The sequence below is a fragment of the Bos indicus genome, chromosome 8 (assembly GCF_029378745.1).
Source record: "Bos indicus isolate NIAB-ARS_2022 breed Sahiwal x Tharparkar chromosome 8, NIAB-ARS_B.indTharparkar_mat_pri_1.0, whole genome shotgun sequence".
NCBI lineage: Eukaryota > Metazoa > Chordata > Mammalia > Artiodactyla > Bovidae > Bos > Bos indicus.
In genome coordinates, this window is record NC_091767.1 from 90,814,864 (window position 1) to 90,838,371 (window position 23,508).

Consider the following 23,508-nt stretch of genomic DNA (forward strand, 5'->3'; position numbering starts at 1 on the left):
TCTGTATCCTGAGCTGTCTTTAGTAAAAGCAAACAGTTCTATTTTCAGTTTTTTAAGGAATCTCCACACTGTTCTCCATAGTGGCTGTACTAGTTTGCATTCCCACCAACAGTGTAAGAGAGTTCCCTTTTCTCCACACCCTCTCCAGCATTTATTGCTTGTAGACTTATGGATTGCAGCCATTCTGACTGGCGTGAAATGGTACCTCATAGTGGTTTTGATTTGCATTTCTCTGATAATGAGTGATGTTGAGCATCTTTTCATGTGTTTGTTAGCCATCTGTATGTCTTCTTTGGAGAAATGTCTATTTAGTTCTTTGGCCCGTTTTTTGATTGGGTCATTTATTTTTCTGGAGTTAAGCTGTAGGAGTTGCTTGTATATTTTTGAGATGAGTTGTTTGTCAGTTGCTTCATTTGCTATTATTTTATCCCATTCTGAAGGCTGCCTTTTCACCTTGCTAATAGTTTCCTTTGATGTGCAGAAGCTTTTAAGTTTAATTAGGTCCCATTTGTTTATTTTTGCTTTTATTTCCAATATTCTGGGAGGTGGGTCATAGAGGATCCTGCTGTGATGTATGTCAGAGAGTGTTTTGCCTATGTTCTCCTCTAGGAGTTTTATAGTTTCCGGTCTTACATTGAGATCTTTAATCCATTTTGAGTTTATTTTTGTGTATGGTGTTAGAAAGTGTTCTAGTTTCATTCTTTTACAAGTGGTTGACCAGTTTTCCCAGCACCACTTGTTAAAGAGATTGTCTTTAATCCATTGTATATTCTTGCCTCCTTTGTCAAAGATAAGGTGTCCATATGTGTGTGGATTTATCTCTGGGCTTTCTAGCCAGTCCAGGTTTGATGCACGGTACTGGATGCTTGGGGCTGGTGCACTGGGACGACCCAGAGGGAGGGGAGGGGAGGGAGGAGGGTGGAGGGTTCAGGATGGGGAATGCGGGTATACCTGTGGCGGATTCATTTCGATATTTGGCAAAACTAATATAATACTGTAAGGTTTAAAAATAAAATAAAATAAAATAAAAAAAAACAAACAGGAGCATGACTGTTTTGTTCCTTAAAGCCTTTCAAAATTTACCATTGTTCTTAGAACAAATCTCAAACTTTTTAGTGTGTGTCCCCAGCCTTGCACCATGAGCCCTTTCATCCCAGCCCTCATCGTGTGTCCATTGCCAATGCTGTGTGTTGCAGCTGTGTGGCCATGCTTTCTCTCATTTCAGGAAGTTCCCCTGTTCTATTCCCTTTGACAGGAATACAATACAATCTTTTCTGTATCCAAGATCACTTCTTTAGGGACGACTCTCCTGATCCCTATACTATGTTGGGTTCCCCTTTAGGTCCTGGAGAGATACTGTCTTTACCTCACTTGTAATTATTCTCTGTCCTCTCTCCAAAAGACACTTAGGGTACAGATCAGATCAGATCAGTCGCTCAGTCGTGTCTGACTCTTTGCGACCCCGTGAATCGCAGCACGCCAGGCCTCCCTGTCCATCACCAACTCCCGGAGTTCACTCACACTCACGTCCATCGAGTCAGTGATGCCATCCAGCCATCTCATCCTCTGTCATCCCCTTCTCCTCCTGCTCCCAATCCCTCCCAGCATCAGAGTCTTTTCCAATGAGTCAACTCTTTGCATGAGGTGGCCAAAGTACTGGAGTTTCAGCTTTAGCATCATTCCTTCCAAAGAAATCCCAGGGCTGATCTCCTTCAGAATGGACTGGTTGGATCTCCTTGCAGTCCAAGGGACTCTCAAGAGTCTTCTCCAACATCACAGTTCAAAAGCATCAATTCTTCGGCACTCAGCCTTCTTCACAGTCCAACTCTCACATCCATACATGACTACTGGAAAAACCATAGCCTTGACTAGACGAACCTTTGTTGGCAAAGTAATGTCTCTGCTTTTGAATATACTATCTAGGTTGGTCATAACTTTCCTTCCAAGGAGTAAGCGTCTTTTAATTTCATGGCTGCAGTCACCATCTGCAGTGATTTTGGAGCCCAGAAAAATAAAGTCTGACAGTATTTCCACTGTTTCCCCATCTATTTCCCATGAAGTGGTGGGACCGGATGCCAAACCAGGAGTTGTGGTGAAACTTACGTCCTGGTCACTGGAGAAAGATGATAAACATAATGAATAAATTATGGTATATGATGAATGATATATATAAAAGAGAAAATAGACTAGAGTAAGAAGGATGAGATGAGGAAAGCAGGCTCCAACATTGAAAAGAATGGTCAGTATATTTCCATGCCATATGCAAATTAACTCAAGAAATATTATAGTGTTAAATGTAAAAGTTAAGACCATAAGTCTGCATAAAGCCTGGCATGCATTAATAAGTTCTCAAAACATATTTATCAAGGAGACTAGCAGACAATATTATCATTGTTGTTATACTCATTCAAATTCTAAGTTTGGGTCAGGTACAGAATATGTGCAGCCTTCTCTGGTTGCACAACAGGTAAACCAAGGCTTGCGCCAGGGTTGTCTAATCCTTCTCTGAAATCTCCTGTGCTAAAAGGGGATTCCCTTCAATGCTTTTTTCTGTCTCCTGTGAGACCCTAACAGGGTCCAACAGAGCTAATTAATTACCCTGTCGTGAGGGCATAGGGACTTCCTTGCAGTGATTTCTGAGGGCACCCGAAGATTGAGCAGGCCTAATGATGGAAACAGAAATCATTCCGTTCCAGAGAGTTGATGTGGGGGTAGATTGGATATCTGAACTCCTGGATGTTTCTGTCTCTGTCTGTCTCTCTCACACACACATGCACACAGGCTCTTTCTCTCCTTGTCTTCTCAACAACAAACAGCTTGGCTCCTGGGCAACTTAGCTTTAAATTGGAAAGTGCAGCCTTGCTTGGCAGAACAACAGTATCACAGCCTCCCTGTTGCTCAGAACAGCTTGTGAGATACATCCCTGCAGGCAAGACCATAAAGGGCTGTCTAATGTCCTGGAACCACCACCCCCAAAAGGACTCTTCTGTGCGGCTTCTTTAGAATTCTGGTCTGCAGGGCATATCTTCTCTTCCCCAGCAGTTTCTCATGCTGGACTTGAACTTTTTGCGTCTTTCCTCTCCATTTAATTAGTGATCTCATCTCTTCGATCATTAGAAACTCACAGTGGCCGTGGAGATGGAAATCAGAACCAAATTCAAAGGGAAATGCAGGAACCAATGACTTGGAAGTCTGAAAAAGCACTCTAGTCCCTCTGACCTTAATAACATAACACATTCCCTTGGCCACTTTACAAAGGTCCCAGTTCAAACAGGCACTCCTATTTACCTCTCCTCCCTGTGAATCTCAAAAAATTTTTTAAAAGACTAGATTGAAGCAGTTCTTGCATGGTTCTGAATATGTCTTACTTAGATAACAATCAGATCAGATCAGTCACTCGGTCATGTCCGACTCTTTGCGACCCCATGAATTGCAGCACACCAGGCCTCCCTGTCCATCACCAACTCCCGGAGTTCACTCAGACTCATGTCCATCGAGTCAGTGATGCCATCCAGCCATCTCATCCTCTGTCGTCCCCTTCTCCTCCTGCCCCCAATCCCTCCCAGCATCAGAGTCTTTTCCAATGAGTCAACTCTTCGATAGCCACTCTTTTGTTATTGTTGTTCTGTTGCTAAGTCATATCCGACTCTTTGAGACCCCATGGACTGCAGCATGCCAAGCTCCTCTGTCCTACACTATCTCCTGAAGTTTGCTCAGATTCATGTCCATTGAACTGGTGATACTATCTAACCATCTGTCTCATCCTCTGCTGCCCCCTTCTCCTTTTGCCTTCAATCTTTCCCATCATCAGGGTCTTTTCTGATGAATTGGCTCTTTGCATCAGGTGCCAAAATATTGGAGCTTCAGCATCAGTCCCTCCAATTAATTCCAGGGTTGATTTCCTTTAGGATTGCTTAGTTTGGTCTTCTTGAAGTCCAAGGGACTCTTAAGAGTCTTTTCTAGCACCACAATTCAAAAGCATCAATTCTTTGGTGCTCAGCCTTCTTTATGGTCCAACTCCCACAACCATACATGGCTACTGGAAAAACTGTAGCCTTCGTAAGTCTTGCTGACTCCAGTGTTCACCCACCATCACCTGTCTTATATTCTGTAAGCAAAAGCCAATTAAATGAACCTAAGCTCCTTAGCTTGCATCGAACAATCCAGGGCCAGTCTTCTAGAGATAGAAGAAACTTGCCCAACCATAACTCCATGTCATAGATATGGTCTGGGCTATTCTACTCCATACTTTGCTCTTACCAGTCCTAACACCTAGAAATCCATCTGTCTCCTGGGCAGGTTCATAACTTCCTGTCCTCATCAGTTCACCTCAGATATCTTCCATGGAAACAGTCTCTTCTTCCTATGAATTTTCATCATTTATGTCATTTTATAAGTAGGCTCTGCACTTGACTGCATTTGCATTCTTACTAGGTTGTAAGCGACTGGCTGTCAATGTCTGTTTTACCCATTTTTGCATTATTCAAAGCCTAAGACTTTGTACCTAGTAGATACTTAATAAAGCCTCATTGATAAGTGAATGGACAAAATGGCATCTTTTCTCAATGTTTGTCTTCAAAATCGTTTAGTAAAAGGTGTTATGGTATTAGGTACATCAGAGCCTTTCTAAAATACAGTCCATTTTAGGACAAACTGCAGCATAGTGCAAGTTGATTGCAAATCTGATCAATGGGCAATTTTCACTGGAATGATGTGAGAGACCGCAATAAAACAATCTTTGCCTTTAATATAGTCAGTCCTACAACAGATCATAACATCATTACAAATTTTGTTAACTTCAATTGCTTTTGAAATTATATTTGAAGTTTAATAACTAGAGCCAGATGCAGGAGAATATAAATACATCCAGTTCCCGACTTAATATGGTTGGATTTAATACTTTTCAACTCTGTAATGGTGTGAAAGCCATTCTCAGCAGAAAGGCTGAAGATCAAACTGTGATCTTTTCCAGGGCGAGCAAATGAGGTATAGTGTCTTCTGATGTTGGGCAAGATCCTGAGCTGCAGCTCCGTTTGCCGTACGATCTCAAGGATAAACAACTGATACACTTACAACCAGTTTGTACCCATACAAGCATTTTCTTTTTCATACTCAGTACAGTATTCAGTAAATTAACTGAGATAGTACTTTATTGTAAAGCAGGCTTTGTGTTAGATGGCTTTGCCCAACTGCAGGCTAATTGTAAGTGTTCTGTAGGCTAGGCTACGCTAAGATGTTTGGTAAGTTAATGTGAATTAGATACATTTTCTACTTAGGCTATTTCCAGTTAATGATGAGTCTATCAGGATGTACTTCCACCATAAATCAAGGTAGATCTGTACTTAATTATATTTAAAAATCATATTCACTACTTTATAAGAGCAATTCAGCATATTCCCTACCTCTTTTCTCTAGAATTTAAGCTGTGAGCACAACATTTGTCTGGAAATTTCCCTATCTTTAAGCCTTTCTGAGGGGGAAGGGTGTGTATGTGTGTGTCCATCCCAGTCCGTGTGTGTGTACACACACGCACATGCATGCACACTTTTGGTTCTTGCTCTGATGCTTCAAGGTTTCAGTTTAACTGAGCATCAAAACCTCATTTCCTTCTAGCCTTTGATTTTATTGAAAGAGACATTAACTTCTGCTTGGTAATTAAAAGTTCTTTGAGTCCTGCTACTCCTCCAGCTTTTTTCTTGTTGTTGTTCCTTTTTCCTAGTGGAAATTAGGGGTAAACAGTATCAACTGAATTGAATTGAAAAAGAAGTTAGGGACTGACCTTCTGGTCTGGGCACTGTCTTGTTATCTGTTGAGCAATTCTCCTGATAGTGGCCCATCAGATGGCCCTGGGTCCTTGTTCCCGTCAGCAAGTTTGACATTCGCAAGCTCTCTGCTTTCCTCCAGCTGTCTCAGGTCGCCTGCTGAGCTTTGTGGTCTGAGTCATCCTTGTGCTCCTTGTTTTTAGATCAGTCTATAACAGAGTTGGCTTACTTTTGGATAGATTTGGATTCTTTTTTTCCAATTTAAACTTTTACCTTGGAGGCATGTACCTTTTAAAGCAGCCGTCTGAAGCAGTTTTGTTATGTTGTTTTCTTTTTTTTTTTGCCTTTTTTTTTTTTTTTACTTTACAATATTGTATTGGTTTTGCCGTACATCAACATGAATCCGCCACGGGTGTACACATGTTCCCAATCCTGAACCCCCCACTCGAAAGTACCAGAGGTGGAATCCAGTGGAATGATTTCCCCTTTCAATTTTACATTTTAAAATGTGTTCTGGTTTATGTTTTGATTTCTAGGACTTTCAGACACTTTATTCTTCATTGCTTTTTTGGGTCCAAGTTATAGTGGGTCTTAGCTAGTTGAGGTGGGTCAAATGTCTTGACCCAAGACCTATACTGTTGAGTTCATGCAGGACCTGGAAAAGACTGACCAAGACCCAGATGAGGGCTGGGTCAGGAGTAAGGAGTGGACCCAGGGCAAATGTGAAATCAAACGACAGAGCTGAGTGGCTTAGGCACACTGTTAGTGTCAACTTTGACTGTGCACATACCCAATGTGCAGGGTCTGTGCAAATTACTAAATTTACAGTGCTGAGCAAGGCAAACATTCCTAGAAAAGAGATATTAGGCAATTGCACAATACGTACTCTGAAGGAGCGTGACAGTGTGTAATAGAACTGAACCAGTCAAGGCAATTAAGGAAACTTTCCCATTGAAAATGGTGTTTAACTGCAAATCTGAAAGTGGGGCAAATAATGGAGGAGGAAAAATTCTCCATGCTGGAGTGCATGAGAGTCCAGAGGTGAGAAAGAGCTTAGGATGTTGCTAAAACTGAGTGAGTGGCTGGAGTACTAGGAGACTGGGGATGGGCATGAGGTGAAGATTGTTACAAAATGAGACTAGAAAGATGTAACATAGTCAAAACAAATTAACAAGCTCAGTCATTAGCCAGGCATCTTCTGCCTTCGTTGTGAGAGGCCCATCACTGGTACTCCGAGGTGTCAAGTCATCCTCTAGTAGCCAGGGGCAGTGGTTGTCTTGCAGACCATCCATTCAGGACTAGGGCTAAAGTGTGAACCAGGTATAACTTGTGGGTTCAAAGGACTCACCTAGATAAATGGGCATCTGAATCCTAGTTACTGGGTGAAGTTCAGACAGGAGTGTGCAGGCAGACCTGAAAAGAGATTGAGGTATGAGAGAAATTCATCAGATTTAAGCAGCAGGAACAAAGCTAACGGCTGGTCATACAGACCTAGCCAATGTTATATGGGAGCCCAGAGGGAACCTGGAATTATGCACAGGTCTGAGAAGCCACTCAAGACCAATCTGGGGCCCTGGCATCCTCACAGACCCCCTACCCCCACAAATTTTTATTTTGTAAAGATTTGACTGAACTCTAGAGTTCCCTGTATTGTAGGTCTCCTGTTCTTTGTATCTCTGCCTGATGCTGGGCTAGCTCAAGGGCTGGACCATGGATCCAGCTGTGAGTGAGGCACTGTGGAGGGGAGAGACTGGACAAAGAAAGAGGGTGTCAATGCTACTCTCCTTAATGTAGGGTTTTCACTTTGTCATTTTTCACAAGCTTTGAAAAGCATCTTTACAAGCTTTGAAAAGCATCTCTCAAATTGAACAGAGTACAGCATTTCTCTTGAAAATCTAAGTAGTACAGTCTTAAATCCCACATCATCTTGTGATGAAATCTCTTTTACACTCATCTACAATCTCATTTGATTTATTACTGTCTCTTAATGTCTTAGTTGCTTAAAAAAAAAACAAAAACAAAACATAGTTAGGTTTTCCAGCTTTGAGAAATTAAAGGCCTACTCAGATGCTGGTTGGAGATAATGTACTGAATAGAATTGATCCAGAACAGTGAGGGGCAGCTCAGAGCCACCAGGGAAGTTAATGCCTATTTAACATGTGTTAAAGATGAGCTGGATTAGGGGATTCTGGCTCACCCTTAGTACAGGGGAACAAAATGAAATGTAACTGGCACAACTCATTTTTTGCCTTTTAATTTTCCCTTTTCTACTCTAATCCTCTCTGCCATACCTCTAATTAAGATGTGGATCATGTAGAAAAAAGTCCTATTTTTCCCCTTGCTAGACATAATCTCATTTCAATCCTACACCAATCCAATTTTGAATAAATCCTAGAAAGTTTCACCACATTGAGTGTTGTAAAACTCACTCAGAGGTTCCTTTGATGTGACCTGAGTCATGGATATTCTTGTTTCTGAGGCCCCCTGATACTGGGGAAAAACAAGTCATTCAGTGGCCCAGAATCTCAGTAAATTTTCAGTATCCTATAACAAAGGAAAAAAAAACTCTGTAAGGAATACTTGTGGTCCCTGGATAAGGAATGTTTTCATATCAGAGTTATTAGTTAACCTAAACTGAAGTCTTCTACCTTCTCTCTGATGAGTTAGGTGTCTTTTCATTTGGGTTGGTGGGAACAGGAAGTATTCTTGGCCTTGTGTGAGCCCTGATGATAATTTCACTCTAATCCTTTTGAATGGTTTCCCTCCCAGCCTTAGCTAGTTTCTCCCATGCTCATTAGTACTCTGCCAAAAATTCGCAGAGACCCCCAAACTTTTTGGCACCAGGGATAGATTTCATGGAAGACAGTTTTTCCACCGACTGGGGGTTGGAGGGTATGGTTTCAAGACAATTTAAACACATTGCATTTATTGTACACTTGATTTCTATTACCATTACATCAGCTCCACCTCAGATCCTGGAGGTTGGGGACCCCTGCACCTAGGGGACCCTCAGCAGGGAACCCAGCTCTCTCTGTGCAGAACTCTCCTCTCTGGTCCTCTCCCTTGTGAACTCCAGTCTCTTGGGCCTCCCCACATTCCCAGTGCTGTCTGCTCAGCTCAGGGAGACCACAGGCCATTCTTCTGGATTTTCCTCTCTGTGCCCTGGGCTGGAGACGCTCTCCAGGCAGTAAGCGAGGGCAATTGCGGGGCTTGCCTCTGTTTGTTCCCATCTTTCAGGGATCACTGCCCTTCATTGCCTCACAGCCAATGTCTTGAATACCATCGGCTCATTTATTTTGTCTCTATTTTTCAGTTATGCCAGGCATGAAATCCAGTCTTAGTTACTTTCGCTTGGCTGAAAGCAGAATCCCTCCAGGGCTATTTTAAGGTTGTTTAAGCTTGTTTTTGACACTCACTTTTTGAGACCTCACTCTATACAAAGATAAACACATAATGAATCATCTAACAGTACATCTTTATTTTGTGGCAAAATGAAAAGACTTTTATGACTTTTTCTTTGGAAATTATTTTTCTGAGTCACTAATTTTACAATTAAAGGTTCTTTGCAAAGGAATTTTTAGAATAAAGAATTTTGCCTATAAATCACTTTCAGATTGCTAACAGTAAATTGAGTAATGAAATTGCAAGAATTTTACATTTTTAGGTATATATGTACATATTTATTGGATTTTACAGAGCTTTAGTGCCCTTTTTGTTTATTTCTTGTATATTCTCATGGACTGTTAAATAACTCGTCAGCCCTAGGAATTGGGCCTAAAGGCCTCAATGTATAAAACAGCCCTGCTTTCTTTAGAGGCTCAAAGTGGTAATAATACCACTTATAATAGCTTTATTATCACTCCAGTGATGGTCTCTGACATGAGATGCCCTTTGTTGCCCCCCCAGATGCGGATAAAACATCTCAGCAATTTCCATATTTCCCTCTGTTAGGTACTAAACAGCAACAAGTTTGTCCCCCTGTGCTAAAATGTGGCCTTTATCCTTAGTGAAGAAAGAGCTTCATCAGCTCAAAATTCTAATGTCCTAGGGCCTCTGCTTTCGATCCTTTAAAATTAATGGTTCTCCCCGCAGTCTGTCTCCATCCCCTGCTCCCTCCCACCTTGGAGGGGAATAACTGGCAATGTCTAGAAGCATTTTAAGTTGTTAAAGTATTTGAGGAGGAGGGTTGCTACCATTGGCATCTTGTAGGTAGAGGCCAGGGATTTAACTAAACATCTAATGATGCTCAGGACAGCCCCTCACAACAAAGAATTATGAAGCCCACAATATTATTCAACAGTGACGGGGTTGAGAAACACTGCCCTGAATCAGTGTGGCCTCAGAGTGCAGAATTCTTGGGGTTACTCATAAAAATACCTTTTTGGTGGCCTTGTTGTTACCTGTTTGTTTTTTAGACTTTTGTTTTAGTGAACTCAATAAATTCATATCATCCTAACTTTGAAGGGAATCACCACAGCATTTTGAGCAAAATTAGCTTAAAATATTCTGTATAAAAAAAGCAAGATCTAGCATCCCTAAAATCATAGACTCTGGGCTGCTGAGAAGAACCTCAGGCTGTGACTTTGGACACTGAAAATATTGGATTCACATCAAGGCTGTGCAGAACATCCACTGAATCATGGGGACTCTTTCTCAAGGGCATTTTTGTTCCTTGCTGTTGATACTTTATTTGACTGGTCAACTGGAGCTAACTTTGCATAACGTAGAAATCGGTGAGGTTTATCCTCATCTATCTATGACTGTGCTCCATCCATATCCATTCTGAGTCTCACTGAAACAGATTCTTTATAATCAGCCATTATTTGTGCATTTGTCCTAGATTGACTAAGAATTGTTACACTCTTCATGAGCAAAAGGGAATTACATGGAAAATCCAGTGGAAACACATGAGATGTCATTGACTCCTTTATTGGACAGGTCTGATTTTTAATGTCCCTACTGCCTAGAAATGAAGAGCTCTCAGTTAATTAGTAGGAAACAGTAGTCTGTCAATATTCTCTTTTTTTCCCCATGCTCCTATCTGGTATATAAATGGACCAACCTTATATTTCTTATCCTTGAGGTCTTCTAACTTCTGAGTTTGTGCATAAAATTCTACATGTACATAAACAAATTTTGGTAACACCTTGAATGTTTTCATACATTTGAGCTGGTGGTGTTTTTATCTTCGCAAACATATGTTAAGTCAATTTATATCTTTGGAGCCTTAGCTCTTGCTGTTCCCGTTAGCTAAAAATACTTCACTTGTCCTCCTCTGTTAGGGGAGCAGCTACCTTTATTTTAAACAACATAAATAGCCTTCTCCTCTAAGAAACTTTTCCTTAATTTTTCCCAATGAGGACTATCTCATTACTATTGTGGACTCTAAGCAATTTTGCCTTTGTGGACCCCTTTCTCTATTAAAATTAAAATTTATATTTTACAGTTGAATTAGTGTAAAACTGAATTTAATAATACATTAAATATTCTTGTACCTAACCTAAACACTTATTATTTTAAAAGAAATTAAACATTTTCAGAGGCTCCCAAAAGTATTGTGGGTCCCAAACAGTGTATCTACTCTGCCAACTGGATAACTCCCTGACCTCCAGAGTTAGAATTGGTCATCCATGCTGCCATTATCCCTCTTATAACTGATTGAAAAATATATAAACAAATATAACAGCTTTTTCTTGATGACTATTAGCCCCTTAAATATGGAGTGTTTGGTTAATTCATTACTTCTAATTGTGCCTAATGGGATACCAGGCATGAATTAGGGACTCACAAATAAACAAACAAATGTTGCTATTCTGATATTTTGAAACCTTGGGCACAAAAAGACTCAAATTCATGAGGACACAGCAGGGCTGGGCTACATGAGAACTTTGGTCCCTGCCGTTGCGGTGCTTCTTTAAAAAGACTTCTAACAAGTTCTTCTGAAAGGATGGAGTAACATGTACTTTCCCCATTCCTCCCACTAAATCAGCCAAAAATCTTGAATGTTACGTGTAAACAGACAAAGCTCAGAGGAAGGAATGGTGGACTGGTGGAGGCTTCACATAAGAACCAGCACAATATTGAGTTCCCAGGATTTCCTTTTTGCCTCGTATCTCAGACTGGATATCAGAGAAGCTAGCAAACTGGGATACTGATACTCTCAGATGAAACAGCCCCAAGAAAAGCTGCTGCTTTTCTAGCCAAAGCACTGGGAAAAGGGCAGCTTAGCAGTGCAGAAAACTTTTAGAAATTAACCCTTTGACTATATCCAAAACCACAGAAAAAAAAAAACAAAACTGCAGTCCTACCTCTATCTCTATCAGCAAAGGCTATGCAGAGACCCTGGACTTCTGCCCTTGCCAGGCTATAAGCAGACTCCTCCAAACTTCTGCTGGGGTTGTATCAGAGAAGGCCAAGTAGGGAGCCAAGACTTTAATTCACACTGGCCAGCAACAAGTTGGCCCCCACCCCTGTTCCGGTGTCAGGGGAGAACACAGGAGGAGCCTAGACTTCAACCCCCATCAGGCGGTAATGAGGCACCCCTGCTTCCTCCCCACTGGAGTGGTATCAGAGTGGGCTTAGTGGAAATTCAGTTTTATATTACACAGCATTAGCAAAACCACAGGGTCAGTGGAGGCCGAGTGGGGAGCAATAAAGAGGTACATACCCTCTCCCAGCCCTGGTGGTATCAGTGGGCCTTACTGAGGAGCCTGAACTCTCCTCTTGCCTAGTGAACGGGGCCACTCACCAACTAGCTATCACAGGGGGCCAGGGAGAGGACCTGGACTTCCACCTTCATGTGGCAGTAACAAGGTGACATCCCTGTATCTACTGGAGGAGTGTCAGAGGAGGTATGAAAAGACATAAGCTTTCAACAGGATCTTTAGTCTTATAATGTAACAACCCAAGGTCAATAAAAAATCACTCTGCATACCAAGAACCAAGAAAATGGCAAACTGAATAAGAACAGATCATTAACAGACACCTAAGTCTAGTCAAGGCTATGGTTTTTCCAGTGGTCATGTATGGATGTGAGAGTTGGACTGTGAAGAAAGCTGAGCGCTGAAGAATTGATGCTTTTGAACTGTGGTGTTGGAGAAGACTCTTGAGAGTCCCTTGGACTGCAAGGAGATCCAACCAGTCCATTCTGAAGGAGATCAGCCCTGGGATTTCTTTGGAAGGAATGATGCTGAAGCTGAAACTCCAGTACTTTGGCCACCTCATGCAAAGAGTTGACTCATTGGAAAAGACTGTGATGCTGGGAGGGATTGGGGGGCGGGAGGAGAAGGGGACGACAGAGGATGAGATGGCTGGATGGCATCACTGACTCGATGGACGTGAGTTTGAGTGAACTCTGGGAGTTGGTGATAGACAGGGAGGCCTGGTGTGCTGCGATTCATGGGGTCGCAAAGAGACGGACACGACTGAGCTACTGAACTGAACTGAACTGAAAACAAGAGGATATAGAATTGTCTGACAAAAATTTAAGTGGCCATCATAAAAATGCTTTAATAAATAATTGTAGACATGCTTGAAACAAATGAAAAAATAGTCTCAGTGAAGAAAGAGTTTCAGCAAAGGAATAGAAAACAGAAAGAAAAATCAAATGGAAATTTTAGAATTAAGAAATATAACAACTAAAATAAACTCAGTGGATGGACTTGGCTCAGCACCATATGGGGATGATAGAGGAAAGAATCAGTGAACTTGAGAACAGAATAAGAGAAAATACCCCATCTGAACAACAGAGGGAAAATAGACTGGGGTGGGGATGGGGTAATAAGAGTCTCCTGGACATGATGGATGGACTGCAACAAAAGATCTAATATTCATGTCACTGGAGTCCCAGAAGGAGAGGAAAGAGTGGGTTAAAAAAGTATTCCAGGAATAATGGCTGAAAATTTCCCCAGACTTGGGAAAAACCTAAACTGATAGATTTAAGTATTAAGAAATCTCTAAGCAGGATAAACCTAAAGGAATCCATACCAAGGCACATTAATAGTCAGAAGACAAAATATATTCTGGTAAGAGACTTGTGTCCAAAATACACAAAAAACGCTTTTATCTTGAAAATATTCAAATCTTTTGTGTTTTTATGATTTGGTTATTTTACAGAAGAAGATAGAATAATGGGCAATAAACACCTAAAAGGATGCTCAATATCATTTGTTATTTACAAAATCAAAACCACAATGAGCTATTATCCCACACCCACTAGAATGACAATGAGAAATGAAAATAAACACAAGATGTTCTTAACATCACTGGATAATGATAATATTGGATACAACCTAATGTTGGATACAGCAAAAATTAGGAACAGCCTACATTTCCACCAGTTGGTAAAGGCTCTAGAATAGATCAGTAATAAAAAGGAAAAATTACTGATATGTGAACTATGACATGAATAAACTTCAAAAACATGCTTTTGTTTTGTACAAGAATCCAGATCAAGAGACCACATATTATATGATTCTATTTATTTGAAATATCCAGAAAAAGCAAATCTGTAGAGACAGAGAGTAGATTAGTGACTAGCTGGGCTGGAGAGGGGTGAGTGAGGTGATCATGGGAATGAGAATTCTTTGGGGGTGAAGGAAAAAGTGCTAAAAGTTTTGTGTTCATCATTGTACCGCGTGGTAAATTTACTAAAATATCATTGAATTTTACACTTGAAATGGGTGAATTATATGTGAAAGAAACCCCATTATAGTTACTAATTATGTATACTACACAGATACATATGTGTGTGTATATATGTGTGTGTATATATATTTAGTCTTCATACATGTATAAAAAGCTAGGTTGTGTTTTGAACCAGAAGAGTGAAGAGAAAGGTGAATTTTATGTGATATCCCAAAGCTTGTGTTGTACTCTCCATTTCATTGCTATTTTTTATGAATTGTATGGAGAGGCCATCTAAAATACTGGGCGTGTCTGATGCCTTTGTTTTTCTGGTGCCCCTACCTACTTCAAGGTGATTAAAAACTTAATTTACTTTTCAGATATAAGGCACTGTATTTAGTTGATACTAACAGCAGGACTCATCTAAATCATAAATACTAACATGTCACAACATTATTAATTGGCTATATTCCAATATAAAATAAAAAGTTAAAAATATCATAAATACTGATAAATGAATTCTAAGATACTTGGGTTAAGTAAGGGTAAAATGAAACCAATACATGGTTGCCAAATCAACTCAAATGTGTTCTATTTATGAGTTTCTAATTGTAAAAAATATTATTTATCCCTAAATTATGAAATAGAATGGTGAAATAAAAGATTTATTATGAGTATTTTATAACAGATAATATCCAATTTTAATAGAAACATTTTCATAAGGAGAAAGAAATATTTTTTAAAGTTTTATCTTGGAAAAAAGTAAGAATGGGCATAAAGACAGAGTTAAGTTAAAAAACACTAACTCATGACCTTTAAGAAAAAATGCAGCCGGCCAGTTGCATGGGCCAGTAGTCCCTGTACCACTTTTCTTGCCACAGTCCATAAGAACTATGGGAAATCTGACACAGAAACAGAACAAACAAAAAATAATTCTCAGGAGCAGGTACATGAAACATATTAAGTATTGCTTGAATAGAGAATGAAAGGTTTGGTGGAAAATTCTTTTTATCAGGCCATGGAAGTTTCAGAAAAGCCTGGAATCTCTATTTCGTTGTTGTTATTAAGAAGAACCAAAATTAACTGATCTTCTAATACACAACTATTTTCAGTTCAAAGTAGGACAGAAGAGTTCTAACAAATATTTGAAATAATCTGCTGTTGCCCAACTACACCATTCTTACAGGAGAAAGTTTATGGTGTCAATGTTTTGTGTTTAGAACAGAGAGAGAGAGAGAGACATGGCTGAGGGAACCCAGTGAGAGGGATCAGTGATGTATTAATCCATAGTGAATAGCACTGTAGTCAAGGGAGCAAGGGCGAAGAGTGGTCAAGAAAGGAAGTCGGGGATTAGTGCCTCAGTCCTAAATGTCAGCTCCAAAGGAAGAGGCAAAGGCAAAAATGAACAAATCCTTAGACTGCAAACTGCACGGATCAGGCACAGAAGAGATTCACGCAGAATGGACAGTAAAAAATGTGTTGTAGCAAAAATTGCATTTGTGGCACGAGCACAATCTACTGGGTTCAGGCACTGTGCAGCACCAGGCAATTAAAACTCTGTGCACTATATCTGTGTGCACAGGGGCTCCCTGCTTGGTCGTTTAGGCTCAGAGACTGTTTATGGTTAGTAAACCTCAGTCTCTTTTCTCTGGACTTACGATTAATCTGATTTGACTGTGCTGTAGATCAGTATTTTGCCTTGTTTGTACACAGCTTGCTTATCTAAAGGGCAGCTGATATTTTTATGTGCATACCTAAGGGACTTCTAAACATATGGTTCTTACACCATGCCATCTATTTCTATTTCAGCCTGGACAGTTTTAGACGGTACAGCCTTGCTACATGTAAGAAATGGCTGTAGGAAACAACACTCAACGAAGTTATTCCATCATCCCGTGTTTTATATTTGTTGAGGTAGGTGTATTTATTTACCTTTACAGAAAAACTGGAATTGTAGCAGTTTTATGCTGAGAACTTGGATTATTTTATAGAATTATTTACTCTTATGATTGATAATGAAATTTTTATAGCAGAAACATTGGTAAAGAATAAGTTATGCAATGTGTTTCTTAAATAGGAAGCCATAGGACAAGAAGCTTCATCTATGGGGTCCAAAATAATTGTGTCTTACTAGATTTCTTTTATTTTCAGTGGTGATTTGAATATATTGTTAATTATGAATGCAACATTTAATTAAATTGTTTCTTTAAAAAATCAATAACATTATTTCAAGAATCCAATAAACAAGGTTTATAGATGATGTTATTGACCTTTGGCCTTGGATCCAATATAAAGAAGAAAATTTCTTAGAGTTGACTATCTTCACTGGGCATTTTTTTTTACTGGGATATTGAGAACTTATATAGTGTGCAATTTTTTGGGTTTTAAATGATTTTGTTGAGATGCCCCAACTTTAGGCCAGCAAACAATTTGTCCAGGGTCTTTTGGTTAAACTTCTTGGCATCCTTTCCCCACTGTACCTCCCTTTCCATAATGTTTGCTATAGAAGAGACAAAGACATGAAAATTTTAGGTAATTTGGAATAATATGATGAAAAAAGCTACTCCAGGTTTTCACAAAATAAGGTATTGATTTGCCAGAGATGATATTATTTTTGCCTTCTTCAAGAGAAAGGGCATCTAACACATTGGTTTTTATCCAGAAAATTGTGTTTAAAATATGATGATGTGAAGAGCTGACTTGCCGGGGACCAGCCCCGGCTGATCCAGGGAATTCAAAGCGGGGACGGCGTTGGCGAGGATCAGGAAACAACTGCTTAATTAAACGTTTATTAAGGATATAAAGAGTGGTGAAATAAGGATAGCTCAGCGAAGAAATTCAGTGAAGAAAAGAGGCTGAATAAAATTCCAAAGCAGGGAATTTACGTCACCTACAAAGGCCGCAGGCGTCCTCCCGTTCTCCCGAAGGAGAGGAGACACTAAGGCCTCCCCGGTCAGATCTTAGAAGCCCAGGCAAAATTAGTAGGCTTGACGAGCTTCCCTGCCTCAGAGGAAAAGTTAAGCTAGAAGGTGAAAGAAAGAACGACATGGGGAGACCAAATTCCGGTGAACAAGGCCCGCACTTTATTTTCCAAAGTAGTTTTTATACCTTAAGTTATGCATAGAGGATAATGGGGGAAGGGGTAGAGTCATGCAGTAAGCCAGGCTTTCTTCCTGCAAACATATCATATGCAAAAGTTTAGGTGATTTGCATCATCTTCTGGCCCAGAGGCCTTTTTCTCTAAAGGTGATTATTCTAAAGTCAGGCGCCAGCCTCCAAAAAGCATTAGATAAATTTGCATTCCTACAGAGCAAAGGTGTGGTGGGCTATAACAAGAAAAAGAATTAACTCAAGGGTCCCAGGTTACAAACATTAAAGCTACTACTTACACCAATTATATTAATCAATATACTGCCAGGGACACAGCAGGTAAGGGATATGGAGACTTAGCAGCAAACATTGGCCCAACAAGTGAAAATCCCTTCACCAATACAATTTCTAATCAATCTTTTAACTGCTCAAAGGAATCTGTATTTAGACAGTTTAGAACATCTCATGCCTCTCACAGTTGGGAGGCTCTGAACAATCACGTGTGGCCGGAAAAACCTATTCAGGCAGGCTAGAGGATTTCCAAAGGAGTTTGTAGGTTGAAACACTGTCGCATCCAGGAATTATTAACTGGAGCTGTAAGCTAACTCTTTTTTCAGAGAGAGGTAGTGGGGGACAGCCCCCCATAAAGTCAGAGGTGTAGGTGAAAGCACAAAGCAGAAAGTAGGCAGACTCTGGTTTTGGGGGTAGATTGCTCGAGAATTTCCAGGGAGACTCCTGAGGCTTGATCCCGCCTTTGCGTATGTCAAGCCTCCTTCCTCATGACCTTTGCCACGGGCGGAGCTCGCTCCCCACACTGAAAAGTAAATGTCCTGAGTTTCCTTTCTGGTAGCAGCTTGCATAGTCTCTCCATCCTAAGGTTCGGCTGTAGCATGTTCTTACATAATCAGGCAGGAGACCTTTTTGGCTTTGAGTATGGGAGGAATATGCATGTTGATCTGTTTTATCGCCTGTATCACTTAAGTTAAACCATTACTGATGCTGGCAAAAATGTACTTTCAGTGCATGTGCTGTTTAACCGTAACCTACGAATCAATGAAATGTTTGGGTTTTTTTTTTTTTTATCTTCTAGCTCTTGAAATAACTGTAGCTGTCTACATAGTCAGTTGAATGATTTTGATAATATCATCTGCGCCAACTAATAATGTTTGGCTGATCCTCAAGTTTCACTTTATAGATATCCCTTGGTAGTTTAGATGGGCAAATATTACTTGATGATTTATTTTCTGGTGATACCTGTGAACCTATTTGTATTGCAAAACCAGGTGGAAATAGAGATTACATTGGGACAGAAGTGTTGATATAAGTTAAGATACTCAGACGCAAGCTATATCTTTGAAAGAGTAAACAAAGAACTCATCTTTGAAAGGGTAAACAAAGAACTCATCTTTAAACACAGCATATATTCTTAATGCTCTTAATTTGCCATGCAAGGTCAAGAATAACTCCTTTCAGTCAATATCTCTATATTATATCTATTGTGGGTTCTAGTTGCTGTTGTTCATATTGAAATCGTGACGAATAAAAAGGAGCCCTCTCTCCCACTGATCATGGGAAAAGGATAGAAGTGTTTGACACTATGGTTTTCAATGTTAAAACTCTGACTCTTTTGTCACAACAAAAATAAAATTTTAAAGTGATCTTGCCTGGAGAATCTCAGGGACGGGAGAGCCTGGTGGGCTGCCATCTATGGGGTCGCACGGAATCGGACACGACTGAAACGACTTAGCAGCAACAGCAACGGAGGAGATTTAGAATAAGTCATCTGTCATCATCCTTATCCTCCTGGCTCAGTTTGGTTCAGTTGCTCAGTCGTGTCCGACTCTTTGTGACCCCATGAACCTCAGCACACCAGGCCTCCCTGTCCATCACCAACTCCCAGAGTCCACCCCAACCCATGTCCATCCCCCTGGTAGCAGTTTTATTTTAAATTTTCTTAAAAGTTGAACCAAACCTTAAAGTAAGCGGCTGAATTTATTGGCTGGAAGCTCTGTGTCTAAAGATTGTCAGACCTCTAGTCTGTGAATGATGAGCTTGACAAGTAGAGCAAACCACAGAAGACATCATTTAATCTTTCTATGCCTTAACCTGTCACAAAATAAATATAAGTCTAAAAATCTTGGAAAGGAAAGATAGTTTATTCTTTATCTTGCTGTGTTATTGTTATTGCTTTGCATAGAAGTTTAAGACATATCAGTGACTTCTCTGAAACAAGGAGGAGAAAGAAAAAAGAGGACATGAAGTATCAATAGAATAAAGTAGAAACTGAAAGGGAAAGAGGTGAAAAGTGGCCTTCATGATTCTCACGTATTTCATTCATTAAACACTTTTTGTTATAAACACCCCATGTTTGTTGCTGCACTATTTATAATAATCAAGGTATAGAAACAACCTCAGTGTCTGACAGTAGATTAATGGATAATGCAATTGTGGTTTGTAGATATATGTGTGTGTGGTGTATGTATATATATATGTGTGTGTGTATATATATATATATATATTCCCCCCCCCAATGGAGTATTATTCAGCCATCAAAAAGAATTAAGATACTGTCATTTGTGATAGCATATATGGATCCCAAGGGCATTATGCTAAGTGAAACCAGTCAAAGACAAATACTTTATGATTGTTGAGTCTAAATATGTGGAATACATATGTGGAATTTAAAAAGGAAAATAAAAGTTCATAAATACAGAGCAGATTTGTGGTTTCCAGATGTGGGGGCACAGTGAGGAGGACAGAAATGGGTGGAGGGAGTCAAAATGTTAAAAAAAATAAGTTTCTTCTGAGATTGGGCAACAAAATTTTGAGTAAGATCCAATGGGAACAAAAGAAATGAAATAAAAGAAAATACTTAGTTTACCTACATTATTCCAGGCATTATAATAGGGATATCAGAAAACTTGATCAAAAGTATAACTTGGTAAAAATGTCAACATGATCAATAAGTATCTTTCCACTGTTGTTTTTAATTATGAAGCAATTCAAACAGAGAAAATAATATAGCAGACATCACTGTACTACCATCAAGACCAAATCTTAAAATTTGCTACATATACTTCAGATATTTTTTTCATGGAATGTAAAATATTCCAGATATGGCTGAAGTCCTACTGTTCTAGACACAGAAGTAACTACTGCTGCTGCTAAGTCGCTTCAGTCGTGTCCGACTCTGTGCAACCCCATAGACAGCAGCCCACCAGGCTCCCCAGTCCCTGGGATTCTCCAGGCAAGAACACTGGAGTCGGTTGCCATTTCTTTCTCCAGTGCAGAAAAGTGAAAAGTGAAAGTGAAGTCGCTCAGTCGTGTCTGACTCTTAGCAACCCTACGGACTGCAGCCGACCAGCGTCCTCCGTCCATGGGATTTTCCAGGCAAGAGTACTGGAGTGGGGTGCCATTGCTTTCTCCAAAGTAACTACAGTTGACCCTAAACATTGTGCATTTGGACTGTACAATTCCACTTATATGCAGATGTTTTTCAATAGTAAATACTACAGTACCAAGAGCCCATGGTTGATTGAATCTGTGGAAGTGGAGGAACCTTGGATATGGAGGGCTGACTATAAGTTATACATGGATTAACCCCTGCATTGCTCAAGGGTCAGTTTGTATGTGAAGTTAGAGGCTTTATTCTCCTGCATAATTCTTATACGTATTTTCATATTTTCCCTACATGTCCACATATTCATAAATTATATTTTAGGGAGAGTTTAGATAAATAATCATATTGAACCTACTTTTTGAAACTTAACTTTTCATTCAACATTATGTTTCTGAGTTTATTCAGATTGGCAAGTCATTCTTTTAATTATTGCCTTTTATCCCATTATGTGAATATATATCAATTCTTACTGAAGGATGGTTTGGTTGATTCTTTCTTATTTTCTTAATGCTTTATACCCGTACAGCTTTTTATTTTTTTGCAGAAAGTATCCTTATTTCTGTCTCTGTATGCAGGTGTACAAGGGCTTTCCTTGGATTGACACCTAGCACTGGAATGACAAAAGATGATTACATTTTCCTGTTTTGTTTCTTCATTATAGAAACAATATTGGTATTTTTCTACCAGTTTTCTTGAAAAAACTTTGCTAAACTTTATTATTAGTTTTACTGGTGTCTGTATATTTCTTACATTTTTTTCAGACAGTTATATCCCCTGAAGGTATTGAACCCAGGCTCCCTGCATTGGGAGTGTGGGGTCCTAGCCACTGGACCACCAGGGATGTCCCTGAATTTACTGATATTTAATCCTCCCGTATGTTGAATCTGCCGTCTCTAGCTCACAGTGGATTGTTTCTTTATAATTATTTTTAGCTCATTTTTGGCAGAGCTAAAATTCTTCTTCTATATAACTCATGTGGGCCTTAGGTTTTAAGAGTATTTCTTTGGAAAGATTGTATATGCAGGTTTCTCTTGGCTTTATGTTTCTATATTCATTAGTCAAATTTTCATAATTCCACAGTATTATTAATCAAAGTTCATCTTCCTTGTAGTCTCCCTATGCCAGCAGGTGGATTTACATAGAACACTGTCTCTGAAGTGTCAAAAGCACGCTTTCAGGAATTCTGGCTTTTACACAGGAGTCTCAGCTCCAACTCAGGTCCTTAGAATGTCTTATCCTCATGGGCATTAAGACCCAAACCTTCTTACTGAGACTGCCATGTACCCCTTTCTCTATTCCCGTTTAGGTTCACCGTGTCATCACTTTACTCAGTTACCACTCCTGCCTTCAGTACCCTTTTGGATTCAGCTCATCTATGAATTAAAAAGAAAGAAAAAGGCTGGCCATCATTTGTAGGTGTTTGTGGTAGAATCTTTGCATGACTTTTTTGTTCCACGAATGCATTCACTCATTCAGCACTCACATTTTTAGTGCTTATTTTTCTTCCCCAAGTCATTATGTGTTTTTCCCTTTTTCGCATACTTGACATACTAACTGGGTTTCTGTAACTTGTATCTCATCAAGGTTTTTTGCAGGTCCTTGGTTATTGGGCCATGTTTAACATGCGTAGGGGATGGAGGGTGGGGATGAGAGACACACAGAGCTCTCGTGTATTTTCTTGGTGATTTTAACTCTATGAGCATAAAATTTTATTTGTGGTAGTTGGTGAGGAGAATAGATGCCAATCAGCCTCTAAAATTCAAACTTGCTGATACAGTAGGAGCTTGTCTGAGACCCACCCAGAAGGCTGAAACAGTGGTAGAGAGGCTGACAAAGCAGCATGCAGCAGGCACTATCTCACGGTGCTAACATGTCAGGAGAGCATTGCTTTAGGTAATCCTTGAATGTCACGAACCAAAATGAAGGGTTAAGATATCGCTGGAGAGAGAGCAAAGTTGTAGATTAGGAGAGTATCTAGAGAAAGTAATGGGCTGAAAGGAGGAAATTAACGGTGGGAGGACAGCAGAATAGATTGAGAAGCATGATATGCAGTGGGCAATGCAGGTAGTGCCAGAAACCGAGCCCTTGAATGTTAGAAATTCAGAAAAATGTCTCAAGTACATCTTCCAGCTAATCCTTAAAATGTGCCTTTCCATGCTGGCTAAAGCCTGTTAAATGGAAAGCCCTTGACAAGAAAATAATGACTTGATTGACCAGAATACAAACTTTTCTGTCGCCGATGAGAGGGAACTTCAGAATCACTAAAAATCGAATATGGTCCACAGTAGTCCTTCTGGCCAGCTTTTGGCTCTTTGCTGATCTTGTTCTAGTACTGCAAGTAGTAGAGCAACTGCTGAACTAGACAAAAGCTTAGAAAAGTCAGAGGCAGCAGGGAGAGCAGTAGAAGTTTACCAGCCTGTAACATGAGACACCTACTTCCTATCCTCATTTTTATTCCTTGAACTCAATAATATTAATTTTTGGTGAGGATAAACGTACAACAAAGTAGCTTCCAAAAAGTGATCAAAATAATCAAATATTCTTTGTGATTTTTATTCTTAGTCCCTGTTTCTCTCTCTCTCCCTCTGCCTTCCCTACCTCCCCCTCTGCCTTTTAGTCTATTTCTGATCC

The 23,508-nt window shown here is 39.9% G+C and overlaps 1 protein-coding gene across 2 annotated transcripts in view; it reads left to right on the forward strand.

Moving 5' to 3' along the window:
• The window catches only part of PLPPR1 (phospholipid phosphatase related 1), a 307,644-nt gene that overhangs the window by 137,438 nt on the left and 146,698 nt on the right, over window positions 1-23,508 (forward strand). For both annotated transcript variants that reach the window (XM_019966652.2, XM_019966650.2), the window contains exon 2: window positions 16,197-16,301. In XM_019966652.2, coding sequence (XP_019822211.1) covers window positions 16,239-16,301 — 63 coding nt within the window. In that variant the 5' untranslated portion in view covers window positions 16,197-16,238. The remainder of the gene's footprint in view (window positions 1-16,196; window positions 16,302-23,508) is intronic.